Consider the following 27,728-nt stretch of genomic DNA (forward strand, 5'->3'; position numbering starts at 1 on the left):
CCAAAACCCCCAACCCCCCCCCCTTTCAAAAAAAACAAAAACCCCAGCCACAGAAATGCTGACGCGTGGATGCCTATTGGTCCCGGTTGGTGCCACCAACCGGGACCAAAGGGTCTCCTGACTGGGCTCTGCGCACTGCCCACGTGGAGGGCCTTTAGTCCCGGTTCTGGATTGAACCGGGACTAAAGGGGGGAGGTATTAGTACCGACACTTTAGTCCCGGTTCCGGAACCGGGACTAAAGGCCCTTACGAACCGGGACTATAGGCCCTTTTTCTACCAGTGCTACAACCTACTCTGAGTCGTCCTCATCATCATCATCATCATCATCCTCGCTGGTGTTGTCCGAGGTATCGAGCCAAATGCCCTCCCAATGAAGATTATTATCCCCAAAGATCGAATACCCACGTGCTACAACGATATCACACTGTGATATCGCCAGTGCCTTCCGCCGATGCCTGTCCGCCCGCTCCGCGCGGCGCCTTGCCGTCCTTTCCACCCAGTAGGGGCGCTCGTTGGCGACGTCCTTCGGGTGGCGCCGGCGCCACTCCACCATGGTTCGCTCGTCCTCCTCGGCGATGCGGAGGTGGCGCTGCCGTTGACGGTGCTCCGCACGATCCTGGTCCGTGATAGGACGAGGCGAAGGGGAAACGGCCTGCGCCTGCTCGCGCGTGTAGACTTCGCGGAAGTTCATCCGCGACTGAGGCTCTCTAGGCGCCATGCCGCCGCGTCGTATGCGCGGGCAGCCTCGTGCGCAGTCCCGAACCTGCCGAGGCCCAACCGGACATCGCTGGACCAGATCTAGGCGTAGTTGGTGCCGCCGGGGCGGCATGGTGGCGCGGTGGTGGCGGGGCGAGCAAGCGGCAGAGGGAACGGGAAGAGCGCGCGTGGCAGTGTGGAGGCCGTGTGGCGAGCGCCAGAATTTATAGGCGCGCTGAAAGCGGTGCGCCAAATCTAGCGCGCGAGCTGCCGCCTCCACCCCCCCCTCCCCGCGCGTGCTACTTTCCCGCCACCGCTGGAGCGCGCGAAAACGTCCCGTGTGCGCAAGTGACAGTTTACCCCGCGCGCGTGTCTTTTAGTATGTTACTAGTCTATGTTATTAACATGCATATGTTACTAGTCTATGTTATTACCTCTATAATGCATAGTATCATAGATTAGTATCATAAATGGTGTCATTTATTGCCATGCATGACATATAGTAGCATCACATTTTTTTTGAGAATAGTAGCATCACATTTATTATGTTACTGTATCTACCTATGTTACTATAACCATCTCTCTCTTCTTTAATTGTCTGCCACATAAGCATGTTTGCAAGTCCTAAGTATATGATACTACTTATGTTACCCCTACTATGGCCAGCCTAAAAAATGCTATGTTACGTAATCTTCCTTAACTAAACTTTTCTCCCCCTCCGATTTCAACCGGGATGGGCCCCAGCCATTAACCCTTATCCAATTAATTACCTCCACATCATTCTTTACGTACAATCCTAACGTAATTGTACATGGGCCTAGCATTACTCCGAGTTCCACTGAAATTTCTTTTGAAACTTTTGACATGCCAAGGAACATTTTATCAGTAGGATTCTAAACTGCCTACCATGAGCACGAATCCGAGGCTGAGATCGTGGTGGCAGGCCCAATCCCCTTGCGTTGTCGGAAGGGGAACCAGAGCCTGCCAAAGCTACCGGCGCTGGACACCATCAAGGTAGGCATGGCATGGAGCGGCCGACGTCCTCGATCTGACCACAGCTCGAGGGCGGCCACGGGATGCCATCCCCAGTAGGATTCCACACCGCCTACATTACAATTCAGAAGGACAAACGATAAAATGCACTCCCTCTTTAAAGACATATAAAAGCGTTTAGATTACTAACAAAGGGAGAGTATCAAAGTTCGTGTGCCGATGATTATTTTTTTTGCTCGTGTGCAATATTAGTATTTCTAGCAGTGCATATAAGTGGGAGGGATGCCTCTCAGGAGGTGTCTGTTAGGGAAAAGATGTCTTCCAACACATCCCTTCATCATGTATATAAGTGGGTCTTCCACGTTGTAATAGATTTAAGAGAATCATTTGTGTCTCTTCTTTGTCTCCTTTACTTTGGTACTACAATAAAACTGAAGGAGTTGCCAACGCATTAATACAGTTCTCAAACGACAAAGAAATAGTAATACGTGTGATGTTAATATGTTACGGCCTCCCAAGCCTGTTGCTAATTTCAGCAAGTATCGAGGGGGATCTCGTCATCAACTCCAAGAAACCATCCATGAGCGCAACCTTCTTTGAAATTCCCATCCGCCACCACGAAGTCGATGCACTCTGTCTTCAGCTCCGGGCAGTTGTACGTGTCGGCACAGTCCAACACGGCGGCGACCGTGTCCACCGACACGTTGTCCAGCAGCCTCCGGGCGCACAGAAGCTTCAGCCGGTTCAGGGCGTACCGGTCCGCCGCGGCAGGGACCGGAGCGCCTCGTCCTCGCCGGGGTCGCCTCCAAGACCGGCGGGAAGGTCGTCCGTGTATATGAAGCGGAGCATCGCCGTGAACGTCTCGGGGTCCATGTCGCGTACCCTGACGGGCGACGACGGCGAGGTGGCCTCCAGCATCGGGCCGCTGAACATCGCCTTGAAGACCCGCGAGCGGGCGGCGAGAACAGAACGGTGGGCGCGCAGCGGCGCCGCCTGGTCGTCGCCCACGACGAACGACACGTCCGTCAGTGCGGTGGAGTCCAGAAGGCCGCCGAGATCATCTCCTATGTCCGACGGCGGCACGGCTATCCCCTGTTTCATCGGGAGGGGCTTGCCGTCGTTGACAACCAGGACCGAACACCTGACCGTGACGCGCCCATTGCTCCTCTCGTCGTAGTTGTGGAGATCTCTCTGGTGGACGAACTGATCGAACCCCCAGAAGTCATCATCGCTGTGGTCGTCCTCAGGTGAGTTACTGAAGCCAAAGACATGCACGGCCCGCCTGTGCCACAAGAAGCGTGACGCCCCCGCCGCCAGCTGGTCGTTGCCCGTAATGGCGGCGTCGAAGATGGCCGTGACGTCCTTGGCTTCGTCCATGAGCTTGAGGTACACGGACACGAAGCTTCCGACGTCGTTCGGGTAGCAGGCTATCCGCCATTCGTACCCTCCGGCGGAGAAGATGTCGGAGTGGAAAACGTGGTCGCATGGAAACTGATCGATCGACGAGTAGTTGAGCTCGAACTCCGCGGCACCGGTGGGATCCGACATTGCCGGACGATTGATTGATTATACGTACAAAGCTAGCTGGTACTACTGTTTTTTAGACAGAAAGAATCGTGGGCTCCGTGCGTTAGGGTGGGCTCCGTGCGTTAGGGTAGAATGCTGTCTATTTAGCATTTGACTGTTTTTTAATTCGAGAACATTCAAATTTCTGGACAAATAAACAGCTAACACTTGTATGTCCAAAACCTTCCACCCCTACAACTGTATGTTTTGTATTTGAAAGAAAACGGTTCGGGCTAATCTTTGACCCGGTTCGCCTGGACGCAGCTCTCCTACTCCAATTGAAATAGGATGATCCACAGGTCAGCAACACTCCTATTCCAATTCCTTTAAAAAAAATACTCCTACTCCAAATGTTCGCTCTCTAAACCTCTTACATGAACAAATTAGGAGGATCTTTCTCATCTACAAAAGAGATAGATCAATAGCAAACTGTAAATCTGGGAAGTTACATGAACTTTGCAAGCTACATGTAGCAATTAAAATGACATGAACATGGAAATTACACTAAAATTCTGACGTGGTTTCCATGTAAGCGGGTAAAAACAATGTAAATACAAGACATATCAACAGCAGCTGTAAATCTGGGAAATTACATAACCTTCGCATGCTACATGTAGCAGGAAATTACTCTAAAATATTGAGGTAGTTCCAATGTAAAATCTAGGGTAATTTTCAGAAACATTCAGTAGCAGAAACTAATGACAATGCAAGTAAAAACGGATGACACTGAAAATACCCAAGAGTTATACTGAAAGTGACCAAGATTTACAATGTAAATCCCCCTATAAATTACATAGTACATACACAGTAATTACACTGCAAGCACAAGGAATTACACTTGTAAAAACTGATGAGATTACACTAAATTACAGTGTAAGTGAGCAGGAATTACAGTGTGAAACCCAAGAATCCAAAGCTTGTAATTACATGCAAGTGACCAAGAATTGCATTGTAAAACCTCTATAAAATACAGTATACATACAATGTAATTACACAGCAAGTACCCATGGCTTACACTGTAATACCCAAGCTTTACGACGAAAGTGCTTACAGTGATACACAGCGAAGAATACAGAAAAAAATACACAGGGAATTAGAATGAAATTATGCAGGGATTTGCAGTGATGAAGTTATGCGGTAAAAACCCAATAAATTACAATAAAACTTCAGAGCAACTTCACTATAATTTACAGTGTTAGTTCCGAGGATACACTTGGAATACCCCAACTATTGGAAGCAAAAATACATAACGTACAACGGTTTAAGTACCCAACAAAATTCGTCTATATCTAAATGGTTTGTTGCTCAATATTATGTTGATACTGGCATCTTTTGTTCAAATATGCCAGATGAGGAGCATGATAAAGACAGCAACTGAAGATGATCTACTGAGATTGTCACAGGAAGAACTCATTCTAAATGTGAGTTACACATTTGTTTCAGAATATGTTGAAAGACAGTATAGGAACATTCTAAATACATAAATAATAATGAAAGCTCACAACAAATATGCCGCAGGACACATTTTCTATCACCGCGCTTCTACATTCCGACATTATTCATGGTAAAAGCAAAATTCAAATACCACAGAGCTACCAATCTGAGAAAAGCACAACTATAGAAAAAAAATTGCCCTTTTGCTTGCAGGTACACTCAGGAGATGGGCCTATGAACATGGAAGCGGATGATAATTTCCTTTCAGGCATTTTACTTTCTGAAATGACAAAAACACAAGGGCCACCCAAAGAAAATACCCAAAACAAAATCAAAATAGTACAAGAAATGGAAAACACACTTGATTCAGATAGAACTTCAAAAGAGATTTGTCAAACCCCCCTTCATCACCAGATAGTTCCTGCAAAAATATATTAAAAAGTCGACAGACTAAAATTAAATAAAACAACCTCAGTAACTAAAAATAATAAAATAAAGCTAGATAAGAAGAAAGAAATAACTACCGTAGACATAGGATAAGAACCATCTTCTGCAAAGTCGTTAGGCACAATAGGTTCACCCACAGAATCTGCATTCTCAAGAGATGATACTAACCAAACATCCGGATGAGAGACTTTCCGTAGCCTACTCATTAAACTAAATAAAACATATAAACAGAATACATGAAGGAGGAAAAAGAAAAGAAGTAAAATAGTAGAACAAATCTCCATACACTTCATTAAAGAATACACATGAACAGCTAAGGCAACGCTATTTACTAGACAAATCTAGAAAGAACACAAAAACAATCATCAACCTAAAACAGGAACTCTGCTCAATACTACTTCAACAGAGACACACTAGCACAAGAAAATAAGAAAAATAAAAAAGCAAGAAAATACATGAATTGCAGTCCTAAAAGCATGCTAATTACGCTGCAAAATCAGAGGTAAATCAACTGTGATCTATCTGACAAATACATTGTAAGCCCTACAACAAATACAGTGTTGAAGCATTCAAATTACAGTGTAAATCTGCAGTAAATTACAGTGTAAGCCCTCCAATTCAAAGGTAAAATCCACTGTAATCTACCTCGCAAATACCTACAACAAATACAATGTCGAACCATACAAATTATAGTGTAAAACTATGGTATACTACAGTGTAAGCCCAGACGAAGAAGCCGATGTAATCTATCTGAAGCATATAACAATTACAGTTCTCAAGCATATAAATTACAGAGAAAATCTAGGGTATACTACAGTGATGAAGCATTTGAAAGTAGTCTATCTAACACAAACTGAACTGAAAGCCCTACAACAATTACAGTGTTGTACCATGCAAATTACAGTGTAAAACTGGGAAATAATACAGTGTAACTATGCAACAATTACAGTCCTGAAGCATACAAAATACAGTGAAAATCTAGGGTATATTACACTGTAAATCTGGGGTTAGTAAATTAAAATGCAATTTTAGGCATATACAGTGCCATCTGAGATAGAATACACTATAATTTTAGGGTACATTACACTATAATTACAATAAAGAAGCATGGGGATCACACTCCAATTATGGGATACATTACACTTCAATTCTGAGGTATATTGCACTGACAAAAATAAGAAAAATCCATGGACTGACACTACATCAGCACTACAGGCCTAGTACACACAAATTCATTGAGATTCAGGAACCAGGGAAACTGAACACCTACATCTAACAAGAAAAATTCATGAGGGATTCAGAAACTACCAAGAGCAAACATGTGCAGGTAAAACACATAAGGAGTCAACAATTCAGAAACCATAATAGAGCCGGAAACTTAAACAAATAGCACCTACATCTACATCAGAAAGGGCCGGGCCAAAATCAAACTAGGAAGGGCAAACAAATTCAGAGGAAGGATACACAAATTAGCTACTATATCCACATTGCATAAGCCAGTAGAATCCCAGGCCAAGCCATCTACAACTACATCTACCGATAAAAATGCAGGCGGAATAGACACCCAGGCCAGCAGAAATAAAATCGACAGGGGAATCCACCACTACAACTACAACTTCGCCTACCTCTACATCTACGGTAGAGGAAACAAATCAGCAGGGGTGAAAACGACCACAACGACCAGATGACCTAGAATACCCGATGACTGACAGAACAAATCACCCATCTCAGGCAAGTAGAAGGGGAGCAAAATGGCAGACTACAACATGGCCGCAACATGCACTTGCCACGGATCCAAACAAGAAACTCAGCCTAGATTTTGAAGCTACACAGCCACAACACAAGCAAAATCATACCTGCGAGGGCGAGAGACAAGAACAACCGACCGCGGCAGCCAGGGAACGAAGAGAAAGGGAAGAGAAAATAAGATCGAGCGGTGGAATATCTCGGAATCCACATGAACAGAAGGAATTGTCTCCTCTACTCCACCTCTCAAACTCTCTCTCTCTCTCTCCTCGGCATTATCTAAACAGAGCCACCAAATGAAAGAGTAACGAAACCCACTCCCAAATACAAAAGGAAAAAAAATCAATAGTGCCGGGCCGGGGCGACGGTAACGGGCTGAGACACAAAACCACGCCCGACAATAAAACCAACTCGAACAAAACAGAACCTAGCGCGAATCTCCGCACCAGAACGGACGAACATAGATTTGAATGACGACAAATTGAAAAACACTCGACTGTAAAATAGCAAATTCATAGAATTAACCACGATTATGTTAGCTTGTCCGGCACAACTCGTAAACATCACCGATTCGTAGCGGTACTAGTCTTCTGGTAAATTGACATAGCTCTGTTTTTGTTTGTTGTTTTTCTTTTTTCGCTGTTGTCCATAGCATGTGTCTTTTCCTTTTTTTAGTGCTGCTGTGCCTCGTGTTTATTGCGAGCACTAAGACTGGTCATAGTGGGGGTAACATAAATAGTATCATGTACTTGAGACTCACAAATATATATTTTTTATGGTGGAAACTTGAGAGCTTTATTGAATAAAAGCGTTCTCTACGGAGTCAGCCAAAAGGCTGCTAATCAAGAAGCTAGGAGTATTGTCTAGCCAGCTCTCAGTCACGTCAATCGTGCAAGCATGCTTGGCACAGATATGAGCCGGACCGTTAGCTGACCTTGGTACATGCTGGATTACAAAAGAAGTAAAACTACTAGCAAGCTCTCCAATCTCTACTAAGATCGGTGCCGCGACTGAGCATGAATCGTGGCGATTGGTCCAGAGGTTTACTATCTCCAAACAATCCGTCTCGAGGACGACTTTCGGAAAATCCCTTAGCTTGGCGAAGATGACACCATCTCTAGCTGCCATCGCCTCCGTGATGAGGGGATTTGTCACACCGGGATATGGCTTGCTCCACGCCCCTTAGAAGGAGCTCGGAGATCTTGCAACTCCTCCACCGCCCCCTTTGCCTTCCTCTCGCCGAACAGCGGCATCGGTATTGATCTTTACCCACGGAGAGTCAGGTGGACGCCAACCATGACCTGGTAAGACTAGAGCGTGTCGTCGAGGTACATCCAGTAGTGCTAATGACTCCATGGTCCTCCGAACTGAATGCGCCGGATCAAGTCTGTCTTCTCCATGTGTCAGCTTAGTTCTCGAGTGCCAGATAGACCACATAACTGAGACGATGATAGCTCGCTCCTTGTTAGTGAATCGATCCTCGCATATGATATCTTTGGCCCATGTATCCGGGTGTAGTTGTGGCAAATGGAAATCAAAAAGTTGTTGTGCTTCCTCCCAAAAAAGTTCTGCATGTGAACATTTTAGCAATACATGCTCTAGATTCTCTTCCTTTGCCAAACAAATTTTGCACAAATTTGTTTCTCATAGATGCCTATGCTTGAGGGTGCTCTCGTCTGGCAGTATACCTCGCAAGACACGCCAGAAAAACACCCGCACTTTTGGTATAACATTTAACTTCCACAAAGCATTTCACATCCGTTGATTATCAATTGAGGGACCGGTAGCCTGCCCTTCCTCTAGAGCTTGACGCTCTTTGTGAGTCATTAGAGCTCGGTACGCCGATTTGACGGTGTAGTTGCTTGAAGTCTTGTGTGCCCATGCAAGGAAATCCTCACCTCCACCTGATCGAAGAGGAATATTGAGTATGGCTTCCGCATCAGGTGGAATGAAAGTGTCCAGAACCAGTTTGCCTCCGCCATGTCCAGTTGTCAGAGTCTATCAGTTCACTGACCCTGGTGATAATGGTGTTCGGTGGTCGAAGGAGTGGGGACATCTTTGTGGTCGACGGGATCCACCGGTCCTCCCAGACCGCTATGGACGATCCATCGCCAACCCGCTTGATCAACCCAGTAAGCAAAACTTCTCTACCTGCTATGATTGCCCTCCAAGTAGCGAAAGAATGCTTCGGGGCAGAAGCTTGCATGAAGTCCGTATCCGGAAAATACCTGCCCTTGAGGATACGCGCACATAGTGAGTTGGGACTCATCAGTAGGCGCCATCCCTGTTTTCCTAGCAGAGCCAAGTTGAAGGTGTGTAGGTCGCGAAACCCCATCCCCCCGTTGCATTTTGGCGTAGAAAGCTTCTACCATGAGATCTAGTGGAGCGAACGCTTGTCGATTGAGCTGCTCCACCAGTACTTCGCCATGGCCGACTTCAGATTCTTGCACGCTTTCTTGGTCAGGAGAAAACAGCTCATGCTGAAAGTGGGAATTGCCTGTGCGATTGATTTAATCAGTGTCTCTCTTCCCGCACATGCAAACAACATCTTCGACCATCCTTGCATCTTGCTCCTCGATCGCTCACCAATGTGATCAAACGTTCCACTGGTAATCTTCCCCACTGCCTTGGGTAGACCAAGGTAGCGCTCGCTGAATGCCTCGACATGAATGTCAAGCGTAGCCTTGATAGCTTGCCTGGTTGTGTCCGGTGTGTTTGGGCTAAAATATATGGCACTCTTGTCCTGGTTGACACACTGACCGGAAGCAGCATCATAGATTTGCATAATACTGTTTAACCTCTCTGCAGATCGAGTGTCAGCTTTCATAAAAATAAGACTATCATCCGCAAAAAGCAAATGATTTACCCATGGAGCTCTGTAGATGATCCGAATGCCTCTATCAATCTGCCCATAATGTTTGAGCAAGGACGAAAATCCTTCTGCACATAGAAGAAACAAGAAAGGTGACATGGGGCACCCTTGCCTTAAACCACAGGAGGGCGTGAAATAAGGTAGTAGTTCGCCATTGACCCTAACACTGAAACAGACCGAAGTAACACACTTCATGATTAGTCTCACCAAGTTGATGCCAAAGCCGATTTTGAGGAGGATGGCCTCGAGGTAGCTCCATTCCACTCGATCGTAGGCTTTCATCATATCAAGCTTGACGGCGCAAGCGTGATTCTTCCCTTTCCTCCTTCTCTTCATGGCATATACACTTTCAAACGCGACAAGTACGTTATCAGTGATGAGCTTGCTGGGGATGAATGCACTTTGCTCCTCGCTGATGATATCGTCCATGAAATCCATGATCTTGTTTGTAACAGCCTTCGCCCCGATTTTGTACAGCACTGGGCAGGGATATTGGGCGATATTGAGTGATATGTTGTGGCTTCTGTACCTTGGGAATAAGTGTAATAGATGTGTCGTTCAAGCCTGTTGGTAGGTCTCCACCATTGAGAAAATCCAGAACTGCATTCGTTATGTCATCGCCGAGTAACTGCCAATGCTTCTAGAAAAAATCCGCTATGAAGCCATCAACACCAGGTGCCTTTGATGGCGCCATTTGGAACAAAGCCTTGCGCACATCCTCCGATTCAAACAATTTTTCTAGGGTTGTGTTCATGACTGGGGTAATGCGGGTCGGCACATGCGATAACACTGCGCTAGCGTCCGAGGGACCGCGCGAAGTGTATAGTTGCTGATAGAAGGCCTGAACCTCGGATTTAACCTCCTATCTATCAGCACATTCCGAACCATCCAATCGCCGCAGCCCCGCAATTTTGTTGATGCGCTGTCTTTGCTTGGCCCACGCTTGGAAGTATTCTGTGTTGCGATCCCCGTCGCGGAGCCAAAGAACTCGCGATCTTTGCTGCACCCATATCTTCTCTAAACGGAGAGCTTCTCGTAGTTTAATTAATGTGCTCTTTTCCTCATCATTCGGTCCCCATCCTACGGACTGACGCCATAGTTTTTCAAGTTTTTGTTGCAGTTCTCGAACTATCCTAGATAGGCAGCCGAATTCCTTTTTCCCCCATGCTCCAAGTTGCTGTTGCATAGCACCAAGCGACTCAATCACTCCATGTAAACCTGGTGCACGCTGTTGATTGCGCAAACATGCGGCCACAACTCGTTCATAATCCACATGCGTCTGCCACACATTTTCGTATCTGAATGGTTTAGTACCCGTCCTCTGTGGTCGCCCCGCTTCTTCCTGAACTCCACTTTGACAAAGCAATGATCGGATTCGGCAGCACATATGTGGCGTGTTGGGTTTTGTAGTAATTTCAAAAAATTTCCTACGCACACGCAAGATCATGTGATGCATAGCAACGGGGGGGGGGGGGGGGGAGGGGGGGAGTGTGATCTACATACCTAGTAGATCGACAACGGAAGCGTTTGGTTGATGTAGTCGTACGTCTTCACGATCCGACCGACCAAGCACCGAAACTACGGTACCTCCGAGTTCTAGCACACGTTCAGCTCGATGACGATCCCCGGACTCCGATCCAGCAAAGTGTCGGGGAAGAGTTCCATCAGCACGACGGCGTGGTGACGATCTTGATGCACTACAGCAGCAGGGCTTCGCCTAAACTCCGCTACAGTATTATCGAGGACTATGGTGGCTGGGGGCGCCGCACATGGCTAAGGAATAGATCACGTGGATCAACTTGTGTCTTTGGGGTGCCCCTTGCCTCAGTATATAAAGGATGGAGGAGGAGGAGGCCGGCCAAGGTTGGTGCGGCCAGGATGTGGAGTCCTACTAGGACTCCAAATCCTAGTAGGAGTCCACCAAGAGGGGAGGAAGGGAGAAGGAAGTGGAGGAGAAGGAGAGGTGGCCGGCCCCCTTTTCCCTAGTCCAATTTGGACTAGAGGGGAGGGGGGCGCAGCAGCCCCTTGGCCCTTTCTCCTCTTCCCACTAAAGCCCATCAAGGCCCATTGCTTCTCCCGTAACTACCCGGTACTCCGAAAAATACCCGAATCACTCGGAACCTTTCCGATGTCCGAATATAGTCGTCCAATATATCAATCTTTATGTCTCGACCATTTCGAGACTCCTCGTCATGTCCCCGATCTCATCCGGGACTCCGAACTCCTTCGGTACATCAAAACTCATAAACTCATAATATAACTGTCATCGAAACCTTAAGCGTGCGGACCCTACGGGTTCGAGAACAATGTAGACATGACCGAGACATGTCTCCAGTCAATAACCAATAGCGGGACCTGGATGCCCATATTGGCTCCTACATATTCTACGAAGATCTTTATCGGTCAGGCCGCATAACAACATACGTCGTTCCCTTTGTCATCGGTATGTTACTTGCCCGAGATTCGATCGTCGGTATTCCAATACCTAGTTAAATCTCGTTGCCGGCAAGTCTCTTTACTCGTTCTGTAATACATCATTCCGCAACTAACTCATTTAGTTGCAATGCTTGCAAGGCTTAAGTGATGTGCATTACCGAGAGGGCCCAGAGATACCTCTCCGACAATCGGAGTGACAAATCCTAATCTCGAAATACGCCAACCCAACATGTACCTTTGGAGACACCTGTAGAGCTCCTTTATAATCACCCAGTTACTTGTGACGTTTGGTAGCACACAAAGTATTCCTCCGGCAAACGGGAGTTGCATAATCTCATAGTCATAGGAACATGTATAAGTCATGAAGAAAGCAATAGCAACATACTAAACGATCGGGTGCTAAGCTAATGGAATGGGTCATGTCAATCAGATCATTCACTTAATGATGTGATCCCGTTAATCAAATAACAACTCATTGTTCATGGTTAGGAAACATAACCATCTTTGATTAACGAGCTAGTCAAGTAGAGGCATACTAGTGACACTCTGTTTGTCTATGTATTCACACATGTATTATGTTTCCGGTTAATACAATTCTAGCATGAATAATAAACATTTATCATGATACAAGGAAATAAATAATAACTTTATTATTGCCTTTAGGGCATATTTCCTTCAGTCTCCCACTTGCACTAGAGTCAATAATCTAGTTCACATCGCCATGTGATTTAACAGCAATAGTTCACATCACCATGTGATTAACACCCATAGTTCACATCGATATGTGATAAACACCCAAAGGGTTTACTAGAGTCAATAATCTAGTTCACATCGCTATGTGATTAACATCCAAAGAGTACTAAGGTGTGATCATGTTTTGCTTGTGAGATAATTTTAGTCAACGGGTCTGTCACATTCAGATCCGTAAGTATTTTGCGAATTTCTATGTCAACAATGCTCTGCACGGAGCTACTCTAGCTTATTGCTCTCACTTTCAATATGTATCTAGATCGAGACTTAGAGTCATCCAGATCTGTGTCAAAACTTGCATCGACGTAACCTTTTACGACGAACCTTTTTGTCACCTCCATAATTGAGAAATATTTCCTTATTCCACTAAGGATAATTTTGACCGTTGTCCAGTGATCTACTCTTAGATCACTATTGTACTCCCTTGCTTAACACAGTGTAGGGTATACAATAGATCTGGTACACAACATGACATACTTTATAGAACCTATGGCTGAGGCATAGGGAATGACTTTCATTCTCTTTCTATCTTCTGCCGTGGTCGGACTTTGAGTCTTACTCAACTTCACACCTTGTAACACAGGCAAGAAACTTTTTCTTTGACTGTTCCATTTTGAACTACTTCAAAATCTTGTCAAGGTATGTACTCATTGAAAATCTTATCAAGCGTCTTGATCTATCTCTATAGATCTTGATACTCAATATGTAAGCAGCTTTACCGAGGTCTTTCTTTGAAAAACTCCTTTCAAACACTCCTTTATGCTTTGCAGAATAATTCTACATTATTTCCGATCAACAATATGTCATTCACATATACTTATCAGAAATTTTGTAGTGCTCCCACTCACTTTCTTGTAAATACAGGCTTCACCGCAAGTCTGTATAAAACTTATATGCTTTGATCAACTTATCAAAGCGTATATTCCAACTCCGAGATGCTTGCACCAGTCCATAGATGGATCGCTGGAGCTTGCATATTTTGTTAGCACCTTTAGGATTGACAAAACCTTCTGGTTGTATCATATACAACTCTTCTTTAATAAATCTATTAAGGAATGCAGTTTTGTTTATCCATTTGCCAGATTTCATAAAATGCGGCAATTGCTAACATGATTCGGATAGACTTAAGCATAGATACGAGTGAGAAAATCTCATCGTAGTAAACACATTGAACTTTGTCGAAAACCTTTTTCGACAATTCTAGCTTTGTAGATAGTAACACTACTATCAGCGTCCGTCTTCCTCTTGAAGATCCATTTATTTTCTATGGCTTGCCAATCATCGGGCAAGTCAACCAAAGTCCATACTTTGTTCTCATACATGGATCATATCTCAGATTTCATGGCATCAAACCATTTCGCGGAATCTGGGCTCATCATCGCTTCCTCATAGTTCGCAAGTTCGTCATGGTCTAGTAACATGACTTCCAGAACAGGATTACCGTACCACTCTAGTGCGGATCTCACTCTGGTTTACCTACGAGATTTGGTAGTAACTTGATCTGAAGTTACATGATCATCATCATTAGCTTCCTCACTAATTGGTGTAGTAGTCACAGGAACAGATTTCTGTGATGAACTACTTTCCAATAAGGGAGCAGGTACAGTTACCTCATCAAGTTCTAGTTTCCTCCCACTCACTTCTTTCGAGAGAAACTCCTTCTCTAGAAAAACTCCGAATTTAGCAACAAAAGTCTTGCCTTCGGATTTGTGATAGAAGGTGTACCCAACAGTCTTCTTTGGGTATCCTATGAAGACATATTTCTCTGATTTGGGTTTGAGCTTATTAGGATGAAACTTTTTCATATAAGCATCACAACCCCAAACTTTAAGAAATGACAACTTTGGTTTCTTGCCAAACCACAGTTCAGATTGTTGTCATCTCAACGGACTTAGATGGTGCCCTATTTAATGTGAATGCAGCTGTCTCTAATGCATAACCCCAAAACGATAGTGGTAGATCGGTAAGAGACATCATAGATCGCACTATATCTAATAAAGTATGGTTATGACGTTCGGACACACCATTACACTATGGTGTTCCAGGTGGCGTGAGTAGTGAAACTATTTCACATTGTTTTAATTGAAGACCAAACTCGTAACTCAAATGTTTTACCTCTGCGATCATATCGTAGAAACTTTTATTTTCTTGTCACGATGATTTTCCACTTCACTCTGAAATTCTTTGAATTTTTCAAATGTTTCAGACTTATGTTTCATCAAGTAGATATACCCATATCTTCTCAAATCATATGTGAAGGTCAGAAAATAACGATACCCGCCGTGAGCTTCAACACTCATCGGATCGCATACATCAGTATGTATTATTTCCAATAAGTCAGTTGCTCGCTCCATTGTTCCGGAGAATGGAGTCTTTAGTCATCTTGCCCATAAGGCATGGTTCGCAAGCACCAAGTGATTCCTAATCAAGTGATTTCAAAATCCCATCAGCATGGAGTTTCTTCATGCGCTTTACACCAATATGACCTAAACGGCAGTGCCACAAATAAGTTGCACTATCATTATTAACTTTGCATCTTTTGGTTTCAATATTATGATTATGTGTATCACTACGATCGAGATCCAATGAACTATTTTCATTGGGTGTGTAACCATATAAGGTTTTATTCATGTAAACAGAACAACAATTTATTCTCTTACTTAAATGAATAACCGTATTACAATAAACATGATCAAATCATATTCATGCTCAACGCAAACACCAAATAACACTTATTCAGGTTCAACACTAATCCCAAAAGTATAGGGAATGTGCGATAATGATCATATCAATCTTAGAACCACTTCCAACACACATCGTCACTTCACCTTTAACTAGTCTCTGTTTATTCTGCAACTCCCGTTTCGAGTTACTAATCTTAGCAACTGAACTAGTATCAAATACTGAGGGGTTGCTATAAACACTAGTAAAGTACACATCAATAACATGTATATCAAATATACTTATGTTCACTTTGCCATCCTTCTTATCCACCAAATACTTGGGGCAGTTCCGCTTCCAGTGACCAGTCCCTTTGCAGTAGAAGCACTTAGTCTCAGGCTTAGGACCAGACTTGGGCTTCTTCACTTGAGCAGCAACTTGCTTGCCGTTCTTCTTGAAGTTCCCCTTCTTCCCTTTGCCCTTTTCTTGAAACTAGTGATCTTGTCAACCATCAACACTTGATGCTCTTTCTTGATTTCTACCTTCATCGGTTTCATCATCATGAAAAGCTCGGGATTCGTTTCCGTTATCCCTTGCATATCATAGTTCATCATGAAGTTCTACTAACTTGGTGATGGTGACTAGAGAATTCTGTCAATCACTATCTTATCTGGAAGATTAACTCCCACTTGATTCAAGTGATTGTAGTACCCAGACAATCTAAGCACATGCTCACTAGTTGAACGATTCTCCTCCATCTTTTAGCTATAGAACTTGTTGGAGACTTCATATCTCTCAACTCGGGTATTTTCTTGAAACTTCAACTCCTAGAACATCTCATATGGTCCATGACGTTCAAAACGTCTTTGAAGTCCCGATTCTAAGCTGTTAAGCATGGTGCACTAAACTATTAGGTAGTCATCATATTGAGCTAGCCAAACGTTCATAACGTCTGCATCTGCTCCTGCAATAGGCCCGTCACCTAGCGGTGCATCAAGGACATAATTCTTCTGTGCAGCAATGAGGATAAACCTCAGATCACGGATCCAATCCGCATCATTGCTACTAACATCTTTCAACACAATTTTTCTCTAGGAACATATCAAAATAAACATATGAAAGCAATAACGCGAGCTATTAATCTACAACATAATTTGCAAAATACTACCAGGACTAAGTTCATGATAAATTTAAGTTCAATTAATCATATTACTTAGGAACTCCCACTTAGATAGACATCCCTCTAATCCTCTAAGTGATCACGTGATCCAAATCAACTAAACCATAACCGATCATCACGTGAAATGGAGTAGTTTTCAATGGTGAACATCGTTATGTTGATCATATCTACTATATGATTCACGCTCGACCTTTCGGTCTCCGTGTTCCGAGGCCATATCTGCATATGCTAGGCTCGTCAAGTTTAACCCGAGTATTCTGCGTGTGCAAAACTGGCTTGCACCCGTTGTAGATGGACGTAGAGCTTATCACACCCGATCATCACGTGGTGTCTGGGCACGACGAACTTTGGCAACGGTGCATACTCAGGGAGAACACTTCTTGATAATTTAGTGAGAGATCATCTTATAATGCTACCGTCAATCAGAGCAAGATAAGATGCATAAAAGATAAACATCACATGGAATCAATATAAGTGATATGATATGGCCATCATCATCTTGTGCTTGTGATCTCCATCTCCGAAGCACCGTCGTGATCACCTTCGTCACCGGCGCGACACCTTGATCTCCATCGTAGCATCGTTGTCGTCTCGCCAAGCTTGTGCTTCTACGACTATCGCTACCGCTTAGTGATAAAGTAAAGCATTACATCGCGATTGCATTGCATACAATAAAGCGACAACCATATGGCTCCTGCCAGTTGCCGATAACTCGGTTACAAAACATGATCATCTCATACAATAAAATTCAGCATCATGTCTTGACCATATCACATCACAACATGCCCTGCAAAAACAAGTTAGACGTCCTCTACTTTGTTGTTGCAAGCTTTACGTGGCTGCTACGGGCTTAAGCAAGAACCAATCTCACCTATGCATCAAAACCACAACGATAGTTTGTCAATTTGACTCCGTTTTAACCTTCGCAAGGACCGGGCGTAGCCACACTTGGTTCAACTAAAGTTGGAGAAACTGTCACCCACAAGCCACCTCTGTGCAAAGCACGTCGGGAGAACCGGTCTCGCGTAAGCGTACGCGTAATGTCGGTCTGGGCTGCTTCATCCAACAATACCGCCGAACCAAAGTATGACATGCTGGTAGGCAGTATGACTTATATCGCCCATAACTCACTTGTGTTCTACTCATGCATATAACATCAACATATAAAACCTAGGCTCGGATGCCACTGTTGGGTTTCGTAGTAATTTCAAAAAAATTCCTACGCACACGCAAGATCATGTGATGCATAGCAACGGGGGGGGGGGAGTGTGATCTACATACCTAGTAGATCGACAACGGAAGCGTTTGGTTGATGTAGTCGTACGTCTTCACGATCCGACCGATCAAGCACCGAAACTACGGCACCTCCGAGTTCTAGCACACGTTCAGCTCGATGACGATCCCCGGACTCTGATCCAGCAAAGTGTCGGGGAAGAGTTCCATCAGCACGACGGCGTGGTGACGATCTTGATGCACTACAGCAGCAGGGCTTCGCCTAAACTCCGCTACAGTATTATCGAGGACTATGGTGGCTGGGGGCGCCGCACACGGCTAAGGAATAGATCACGTGGATCAACTTGTGTCTTTGGGGTGCCCCTTGCCTCAGTATATAAAGGATGGAGGAGGAGGAGGCCGGCCAAGGTTGGTGCGGCCAGGATATGGAGTCCTACTAGGACTCCAAGTCCTAGTAGGAGTCCACCAAGAGGGGAGGAAGGGAGAAGGAAGTGGAGGAGAAGGAGAGGTGGCCGGCCCCCTTTTCCCTAGTCCAATTCGGACTAGAGGGGAGGGGGGGCGCAGCAGCCCCTTGGCCCTTTCTCCTCTTCCCACTAAAGCCCATCAAGGCCCATTGCTTCTCCCGTAACTACCCGGTACTCCGAAAAATACCCGAATCACTCGGAACCTTTCCGATGTCCGAATATAGTCGTCCAATATATCAATCTTTACGTCTCGACCATTTCGAGACTCCTCGTCATGTCCCCGATCTCATCCGGGACTCCGAACTCTTTCGGTACATCAAAACTCATAAACTCATAATATAACTGTCATCAAAACCTTAAGCGTGCGGACCCTACGGGTTCGAGAACAATGTAGACATGACCGAGACATGTCTCCAGTCAATAACCAATAGCGGGACCTGGATGCCCATATTGGCTCCTACATATTCTACGAAGATCTTTACCGGTCAGACCGCATAACAACATACGTCCTTCCCTTTGTCATTGGTATGTTACTTGCCCGAGATTCGATCGTCGGTATTCCAATACCTAGTTCAATCTCGTTGCCGGCAAGTCTCTTTACTCGTTCTGTAATACATCATTCCGCAACTAACTCATTTAGTTGCAATGCTTGCAAGGCTTAAGTGATGTGCATTACCGAGAGGGCCCAGAGATACCTCTCCGACAATCAGAGTGACAAATCCTAATCTCGAAATACGCCAACCCAACATGTACCTTTGGAGACACCTGTAGAGCTCCTTTATAATCACCCAGTTACGTTGTGACGTTTGGTAGCACACAAAGTGTTCCTCCGGCAAACGGGAGTTGCATAATCTCATAGTCATAGGAACATGTATAAGTCATGAAGAAAGCAATAGCAACATACTAAACGATCGGGTGCTAAGCTAATGGAATGGGTCATGTCAATCAGATCATTCACTTAATGATGTGATCCCGTTAATCAAATAACAACTCATTGTTCATGGTTAGGAAACATAACCATCTTTGATTAACGAGCTAGTCAAGTAGAGGCATACTAGTGACACTCTGTTTGTCTATGTATTCACACATGTATTATGTTTCCGGTTAATACAATTCTAGCATGAATAATAAAAATTTATCATGATACAAGGAAATAAATAATGACTTTATTATTGCCTCTAGGGCATATTTCCTTCATGGCGGACATTAGTGAATCCAAACATTTGCCGGAACTACTCATTAGCCAACGCACGATCAATCTTGGCTTTGACGTTTGCTACTCCATCCTGCCGGTTATCCCATGTGAAACGAACACCTGTCCATCCAAGATCTTGGAGAGCACAATCTTCGATAGCTTCTCGAAATGCTTGCACCTGTCGTTCAGGTCGAGCTGACCGACTGAAGTGCTCATCAGCATATAACATTTCATTGAAATCTCCCATGCAAATCCACGCCTCATGCGATATAGAGTACATGGTCCTTAGGAAGCGCTAGCTGTGATGTCGGTCCTCCTTTCTAGGTGCACCATAGAAACCCGTAAACCTCCAGACATTGGAGTCATGATCAACTCTCCGCACCACAACATCGATGTGGCCGGTACTGTAGTTCTTCAGCTCAGCAGACACATCTTTGGACCAGAACAGGCCTATGCCTCCACTTAGCCCGTGACTGTTGACCGCAAAACATCCAGAGAAACCTAAAGTGAGTTTCAGATTCTCTACTCTTTCTGCCCTAATCTTCGTTTCCATCACAAAGAGAAGGGCGGGACCTTCTTGCTTCACCACATTGCGAAGCTCACGAACTGCCTCGGGGTTCCCAAGCCCTCAGCAATTCCAGCTTAGACAGATCATTGATCCTGGCAAGGCTGACCCGCAACCGCTGCCGAATTTTTAGAGTTCGTTGGGGTTGGTTTCTTTTTCTTTGGTTCTCTGACTGTGCCGTCATCCTCAACTCCATCCCCATCGATAACCAGCTCTTGGCCGGTGGTTTTGCCCTCCCCCTCATGTGCTGCATGGTTCATAAGCAGAGGCATCTCCACCCTCCTGTAAACCTGAGTCGGCGGTCCTCCCTTACGTTTAGGTGCCTTGTTCCTTTTCTTCGGTGAGTTCACCTCAGTACCTCCATTAGCTGCCGCGCTCAAGTTCATCAATTCTTGCTTACTGTTTTTTGCTTGCTGGTTCTTTGATGACGAACTGTCCGACGATGCATCCCTCTTTTTCTCTTCCGGCGGCCGGAGTCCTTTACCGAACGGTAGATCACCGTTCTCATCACGCGTACCCGGCATCGAACAGAACAAATCCGAGTGGCCCAGCCTGCCACATGAAAAGCAGAAGTGGGGGATATTCTCATCCTGTATGTCATAAGGATCAGTTTGCCCCCTCCTTGCTGATTCAATCAAAATCCACCTCCTCAATGGTTTGGCCACATCCAGGGTTACTCGAGCACGCAAGAAGCCTCCATCATGGTCGAAGTGAATTAGGGTTGCGTTCTTGTCTATCTGTTTGGCAATCGCCTTGTTCCACCGCTAGTCCCTCAAATTGAACGGAAGATTCACAACCCTAGCCCAAACTTGCAATTTCTCAAACCTGAGTTCCGACGGCCTCATGCAATCGTCAAACTCCACTAGGAACACCGCGTGCTTGCTGATGTGCCATGGGCTCCCATCCCACATGCGATCACGATCCCTCTTTGTGGCGAACTCCGCCACAAATATGTTCTCTCCGACTACGTGGAGGATAGTCCTTTAGGGTTTCCCCATGCGGGACGTAGGGCATTGGAGATTGTTTGGGTGTGCAGTATATGTTGGGAACGTAGTAATTTCAAAAAAATTCCTATTCACACGCAGGATCATGGTGATGCATAGCAACGAGAGGGCAGAGTGTGTCCAGGTACCCTTGTAGACCGAAAGCGGAAGCGTTAGCACAACGCGGTTGATGTAGTCGTACGTCTTCACGGTCCGACGGATCCAAGTACCAAACGCACGGTACCTCTGAGTTCTGCACACGTTCAACTCGATGACATCCCACGAGCTCTGATCCAGAAAAGCTTCACAGGAGAGTTTCGTCAGCATGATGGCGTGGTGACGGTGATGATGATGCTACCGACGCAGGGCTTCGCCTAAGCACCGCTATGATATGATCGGGGTGGATTATGGTGGAGGGGGGCACCGCACACGGCTAAGGGATCAATGATCAATTGTGTGTCTATGGGGTGCCCCCTGCCCCCATATATAAAGGAGCAAGGGGGAGGAGGTGGCCGGCCAGGGAGAGGCGCGCCAAGGGGAGTCCTACTCCCACCGGGAGTAGGATTCCCCCCTTTCCAACTTGGAGTAGGAGAAGGAAGGAATTCGGGCATCCAAATATAGCCGTCCAATATATCGATCTTTATGTATCGACCATTTCGAGACTCCTCGTCATGTTCGTGATCATATCCGGGACTCCGAACTACCTTTGGTACATCAAAACATAAAAACTCATAATACCGATCGTCACCGAACTTTAAGCGTGCGGACCCTACGGGTTCGAGAACTATGTAGACATGAACGAGACACGCCTCCGGTCAATAACCAATAGCGGAACCTGGATGCTCATATTGGTTCCTACATATTCTACGAAGATCTTTATCGGTCAAACCACATAAAAACATACGTTGTTCCCTTTGTCATCGGTATGTTACTTGTCCGAGATTCGATCGTCGGTATCTCAATAGCTAGTTCAATCTCATTACCGGCAAATCTCTTTACTCGTTCCGTAATACATCATCCCACAAATAACTCATTAGTTACAATGCTTGCAAGGCTTATAGTGATGTGCATTACCGAGTGGGCCCAGAGATACCTCTTCGACAATCAGAGTGACAAATCCTAATCTCGGAATACGCCAACTCAACAAGTACCTTCGGAGACACCTGTAGAGCACCTTTATAATCACCCAGTTACGTTGTGACGTTTGGTAGCACACAAAGTGTTCCTCCGGTAAACGGGAGTTGCATAATCTCATAGTCATAGGAACATGTATAAGTCATGAAGAAAGCAATAGCAACATACTAAACAATCAAGTGCTAAGCTAACGGAATGGGTCAAGTCAATCACATCATTCTCCTAATGATGTGATCCCGTTAATCAAATGACAACTCATGTCTATGGTTAGGAAACATAACCATCTTTGATAAACGAGCTAGTCAAGTAGATGCATACTAGTGACACTCTATTTGTCTATGTATTCACACATGTATCATGTTTCTAGTTAATACAATTCTAGCATGAATAATAAATATTTATCATGATATAAGGAAATAAATAATAACTTTATTATTGCCTCTAGGGCATATTTCCTTCAGTCTCCCACTTGCACTAGAGTCAATAATCTAGATTACACAGTAATGATTCTAACACCCATGGAGCCTTGGTGTTGATCATGTTTTGCTCGTGGAAAAGGCTTAGTCAACGGGTCTGCAACATTCAGATCCATATGTATCTTGCAAATCTCTATGTCTCCCACCTGGACTTGATCCCGGATGGAGTTGAAGCGTCTCTTGATGTGCTTGGTTCTCTTGTGAAATCTGGATTCCTTTTCCAAGGCAAATGTCACCAGTATTGTCACAAAAGATTTTCATTGGACCCGATGCACTAGGTACGACACCTAGATCGGATATGAACTCCTTCATCTAGACTCCTTCATTCGCTGCTTCCGAAGCAGCAATGTACTCCGCTTCACATGTAGATCCCGCCATGACGCTCTGTTTAGAACTGCTCCAACTGACAGCTCCACCGTTCAATATAAACACGTATCCGGTTTGCGATTTAGAATCGTCCGGATCAGTGTCAAAGCTTGCATCAACGTAACCATTTATGATGAGCTCTTTGTCACCTCCATAAACGAGAAACATATCCTTAGTCCTTTTCAGGTATTTCAGGATGTTCTTGACTGCTTTCCAGTGATCCACTCCTGGATTACTTTGGTACCTCCCTGCTAAACTAATAGCAAGGCACACATCAGGTCTGGTACACAGCATTGCATACATGATAGAGCCTATGGCTGAAGCATAGGGAACATCTTTCATTTTATCTCTATCTTCTGCAGTGGTCAGGCATTGAGTCTTGCTCAACTTCACACCTTGTAACACAGGCAAGAACCCTTTCTTTGCTTGATCCATTTTGAATCTTTTCAAAACTTTGTCAAGGTATGTGCTTTGTGAAAGTCCAATTAAGCGTCTTGATCTATCTCTATAGATCTTGATACCCAATATGTAAGCAGCTTCACCGAGGTCTTTCATTGAAAAATTCTTATTCAAGTATCCTTTTATTCTATCCAGAAATTCTATATCATTTCCAATCAACAATATGTCATCCACATATAATATTAGAAATGCTACAGAGCTCCCACTCACTTTCTTGTAAATATAGTCTTCTCCAAAAGTCTGTATAAAACCAAATGCTTTGATCACACGATCAAAACGTTTATTCCAACTCCGAGAGGCTTGTACCAGTCCATAAATGTCACTGGAGCTTGCACACTTTGTTAGCACCTTTTGGATCAATAAAACCTTCAGGTTGCATCATATACAACTCTTCTTCCAGAAATCCATTCAGGAATGCAGTCTTTACATCCATTTGCCAAATTTCATAATCATAAAATGCGGCAATAGCTAACATGATTCGGACGGACTTAAGCATCGCTACTGGTGAGAAGGTCTCATCGTAGTCAACTCCTTAAACTTGTCGAAAACCTTTCGCAACAAGTCGAGCTTTGTAGACAGTAACATTACCATCAACGTCTGTCTTCTTCTTGAGATCCATTTATTTTCGATGGCATGCCGATCATCGGGCAAGTCAACCAAAGTCCATACTTTGTTCTCATACATGGATCCCATCTCAGATTTCATGGCCTCAAGCCATTTTGTGGAATCTGGGCTCATCATCGCTTCCTCATAGTTCATAGGTTCGTCATGGTCAAGTAACATGACCTCCGAACAGGATTACCGTACCACTATGGTGCGGATCTTGCTCTGGTTGACCTACGAGGTTCGGTAGTAACTTGATCTGAAGTTTCATGATCATCATCATTAGCTTCCTCACTAATTGGTGTAGGTGTCACAGGAACCGGTTTCTGTGATGAACTACTTTCCAATAAGGGAGCAGGTACAGTTACCTCATCAAGTTCTACTTTCCTCCCGCTCACTTCTTTCGAGAGAAACTCCTTCTCTAGAAAGGATCCATTCTTAGCAACGAATGTCTTGCCTTCGGATCTGTGATAGAAGGTGTACCCAACAGTTTCCTTTGGGTATCCTATGAAGACATATTTCTCCGATTTGGGTTCGAGCTTATCAGGTTGAAGCTTTTTCAAATAAGCATCGCAGCCCCAAACTTTAAGAAACGACAACTTTGGTTTTTTTGCCAAACCATAGTTCATAAGGTGTCGTCTCAACGGATTTTGATGGTGCCCTATTTAACGTGAATGCATCCGTCTCTAAAGCATAACCCCAAAATGATAGCGGTAAATCAGTAAGAGACATCATAGATCGCACCATATCTAGTAAAGTACGATTATGAAGTTTGGACACACCATTACGCTATGGTGTTCCAGGTGGCGTGAGTTGCAAAACTATTCCGCAGTGTTTCAAATGTAGACCAAACTCATAACTCAAATATTCCCCTCCACGATCAGATCGTAGAAACTTTATTTTATTGTTACGATGATTTTCCACTTCACTCTGAAATTCTTTGAACTTTTCAAATGTTTCAGACTTATGTTTCATTAAGTAGATATACCCATATCTGCTCAAATCATCTGTGAGGGTGAGAAAATAATGATACCTGCCGTGAGCCTCAATATTCATCGGACCACATACATCAGTATGTATGATTTCTGAAAAATCTGTTGCTCGCTCCATAGTTCTAGAGAATGGCGTTTTAGTCACCTTGCCCATAAGGCATGGTTCGCAAGTACCAAGTGATTCATAATCAAGTGGTTCCAAAAGTCCATCAGTATGGAGTTTCTTCATGCGCTTTATACCAATAGGACCCAAACGGCAGTGCCACAAATAAGTTGCACTATCATTATCAACTCTGCTTCTTTTGGCTTCAACATTATGAATATGTGTATCACTACTATCCAGATTCAACAAAAATAGACCACTCTTCAAGGGTGCATGACCATAAAAGATATTACTCATATAAATAGAACAACCATTATTCTCAGATTTAAATGAATAACCGTCTCGCATCAAACAAGATCCAGATATAATGTTCATGCTTAACGCTGGCACCAAATAACAATTATTTAGGTCTAAAACTAATCCCGAAGGTAGATGTAGAGGTAGCGTGCTGACGGCGATCACATTGACTTTGGAACCATTTCCCACGCGCTTCGTCACCTCGTCCTTAGCCAGTCTTCGCTTAATCTGTAGTCCATGTTTCGAGTTGCAAATATTAGCAACAGAACCAGTATCAAATACCCAGGTGCTACTGCGAGTTCTGGTAAGGTACACATCAATAACATGTATATCACATATACCTTTGTTCACCTTGCCATCCTTCTTATCCGCCAAATACTTGGGGCAGTTCCGCTTCCAGTGACCAGTCTGTTTGCAGTAGAAGCACTCAGTCTCAGGCTTAGGTCCAGACTTGGGTTTCTTCTCCTGAGCAGCAACTTGTTTGTTGTTCTTCTTGAAGTTCCCCTTATTCTTCCCTTTGCCCTTTTTTTAAACTGGTGGTCTTATTAACCATCAACACTTGATGCTCCTTCTTGATTTCTACCTCCGCTGCTTTTAGCATTGCAAAGAGCTCGGGAATTTTCTTGTTCATCCCTTGCATATTATAGTTCATCAAGAAGCTTTTGTAGCTTGGTGGCAGCGATTGAAGAACTCTGTCAATGACACTATCAACAGGAAGATTAACTCCCAGTTGAGTCAAGTATTATGATACCCAGACATTTTGAGTATATGTTCACTGACAGAACTATTCTCCTCCATCTTGCAGCTATAGAACTTATTGGAGACTTCATATCTCTCAATCTGGGCATTTGCTTGAAATATTAACTTCAACTCCTGGAACATCTCATATGCTCCATGACGTTCAAAACGGCGTTGAAATCCCGGTTCTAGGCCGTAAAGCATTGCACACTGAACTATCGAGTAGTCATCAGCTTTGCTCTACCAGATGTTCATAACATCTGGTGTTGCTCCTGTAGCAGGTTTGGCACTCAGCGGTGCTTCCAAGATGTAATTCTTCTGTGCAGCAATGAGGGTAATCCTCAAGTTACGGACCCAGTCCGTGTAATTGCTACCATCATCTTTCAACTTTGCTTTCTCTAGGAACACATTAAAATTCAACGGAACAACAACACGGGCCATCTATCTACAATCAACATAGACAAGCAAAATACTATCAGGTACTAAGTTCATGATAAATTTAAGTTCAATTAATCATATTACTTAAGAACTCCCACTTAGATAGACATCCCTGAGATCATCTAAGTGATCACGTGATCCAAATCAACTAAACCATGTCCGATCATCACGTGAGATGGAGTAGTTTTCAATGGTGAACATCACTATGTTGATCATATCTACTATATGATTCACGCTCGACCTTTCGGTCTCAGTGTTCCGAGGCCATATCTGCATATGCTAGGCCCGTCAAGTTTAACCTGAGTATTCTGCGTGTGCAAAACTGGCTTGCACCCGTTGTAGATGAACGTAGAGCTTATCACACCCGATCATCACGTGGTGTCTCGGCACGCCAAACTTTGGCAATGGTGCATACTCATGGAGAACACTTTTACTTTGAAATTTAGTGAGAGATCATCTTATAATGCTACCGTCAAACAAAGCAGAATAAGATGCATAAAGGATAAACATCACATGCAATCAATATAAATGATATGATATGGCCATCATCATCTTGTGCTTGTGATCTCCATCTCTGAAGTACCGTCATGATCACCATCGTCACCGGCGCGACACCTTGATCTCCATCGTAGCATCGTTGTCGTCTCGCCAACTATTGCTTCTACGACTATCGCTACCACTTAGTGATAAAGTAAAGCAATTACATGGCGATTGCATTGCATACAATAAAGCGACAACCATATGGCTCTTGCCAGTTGCCGATAACTTGGTTACAAAACATGATCATCTCATACAATAAATATAGCATCATGTCTTGACCATATCACATCACAACATGCCCTGCAAAAACAAGTTAGACGTCCTCTACTTAGTTGTTGCAAGTTTTATGTGGCTGCTACG

At 44.3% G+C, this 27,728-nt stretch overlaps 1 protein-coding gene and 1 pseudogene across 2 annotated transcripts; both read right to left on the reverse strand.

Moving 5' to 3' along the window:
• Positions 1-290: 290 nt before the first annotated feature.
• LOC147964233 (uncharacterized) lies at positions 291-719 on the reverse strand. The gene has a single exon (XM_087529887.1). It carries the CDS (start codon positions 717-719, stop codon positions 291-293), a length of 429 nt encoding a protein of 142 aa, XP_087386013.1.
• Positions 720-2,194: 1,475 nt separating this feature from the next.
• On the reverse strand, positions 2,195-7,180 carry LOC125515559 (BTB/POZ and MATH domain-containing protein 1-like; annotated as a pseudogene). Its single transcript, XR_015607457.1, has 2 exons — positions 5,215-7,180; positions 2,195-5,111 (listed from the first exon to the last, which is right to left on the reverse strand). The product of XR_015607457.1 is annotated as a BTB/POZ and MATH domain-containing protein 1-like (transcript).
• Between the last annotated feature and the right edge of the window lie 20,548 nt (positions 7,181-27,728).

The sequence above is a fragment of the Triticum urartu genome, chromosome 6A, assembly GCF_056163025.1.
Source record: "Triticum urartu cultivar PI428250 chromosome 6A, HENAU_Tu73, whole genome shotgun sequence".
In the NCBI taxonomy this organism is placed as follows: domain Eukaryota; kingdom Viridiplantae; phylum Streptophyta; class Magnoliopsida; order Poales; family Poaceae; genus Triticum; species Triticum urartu.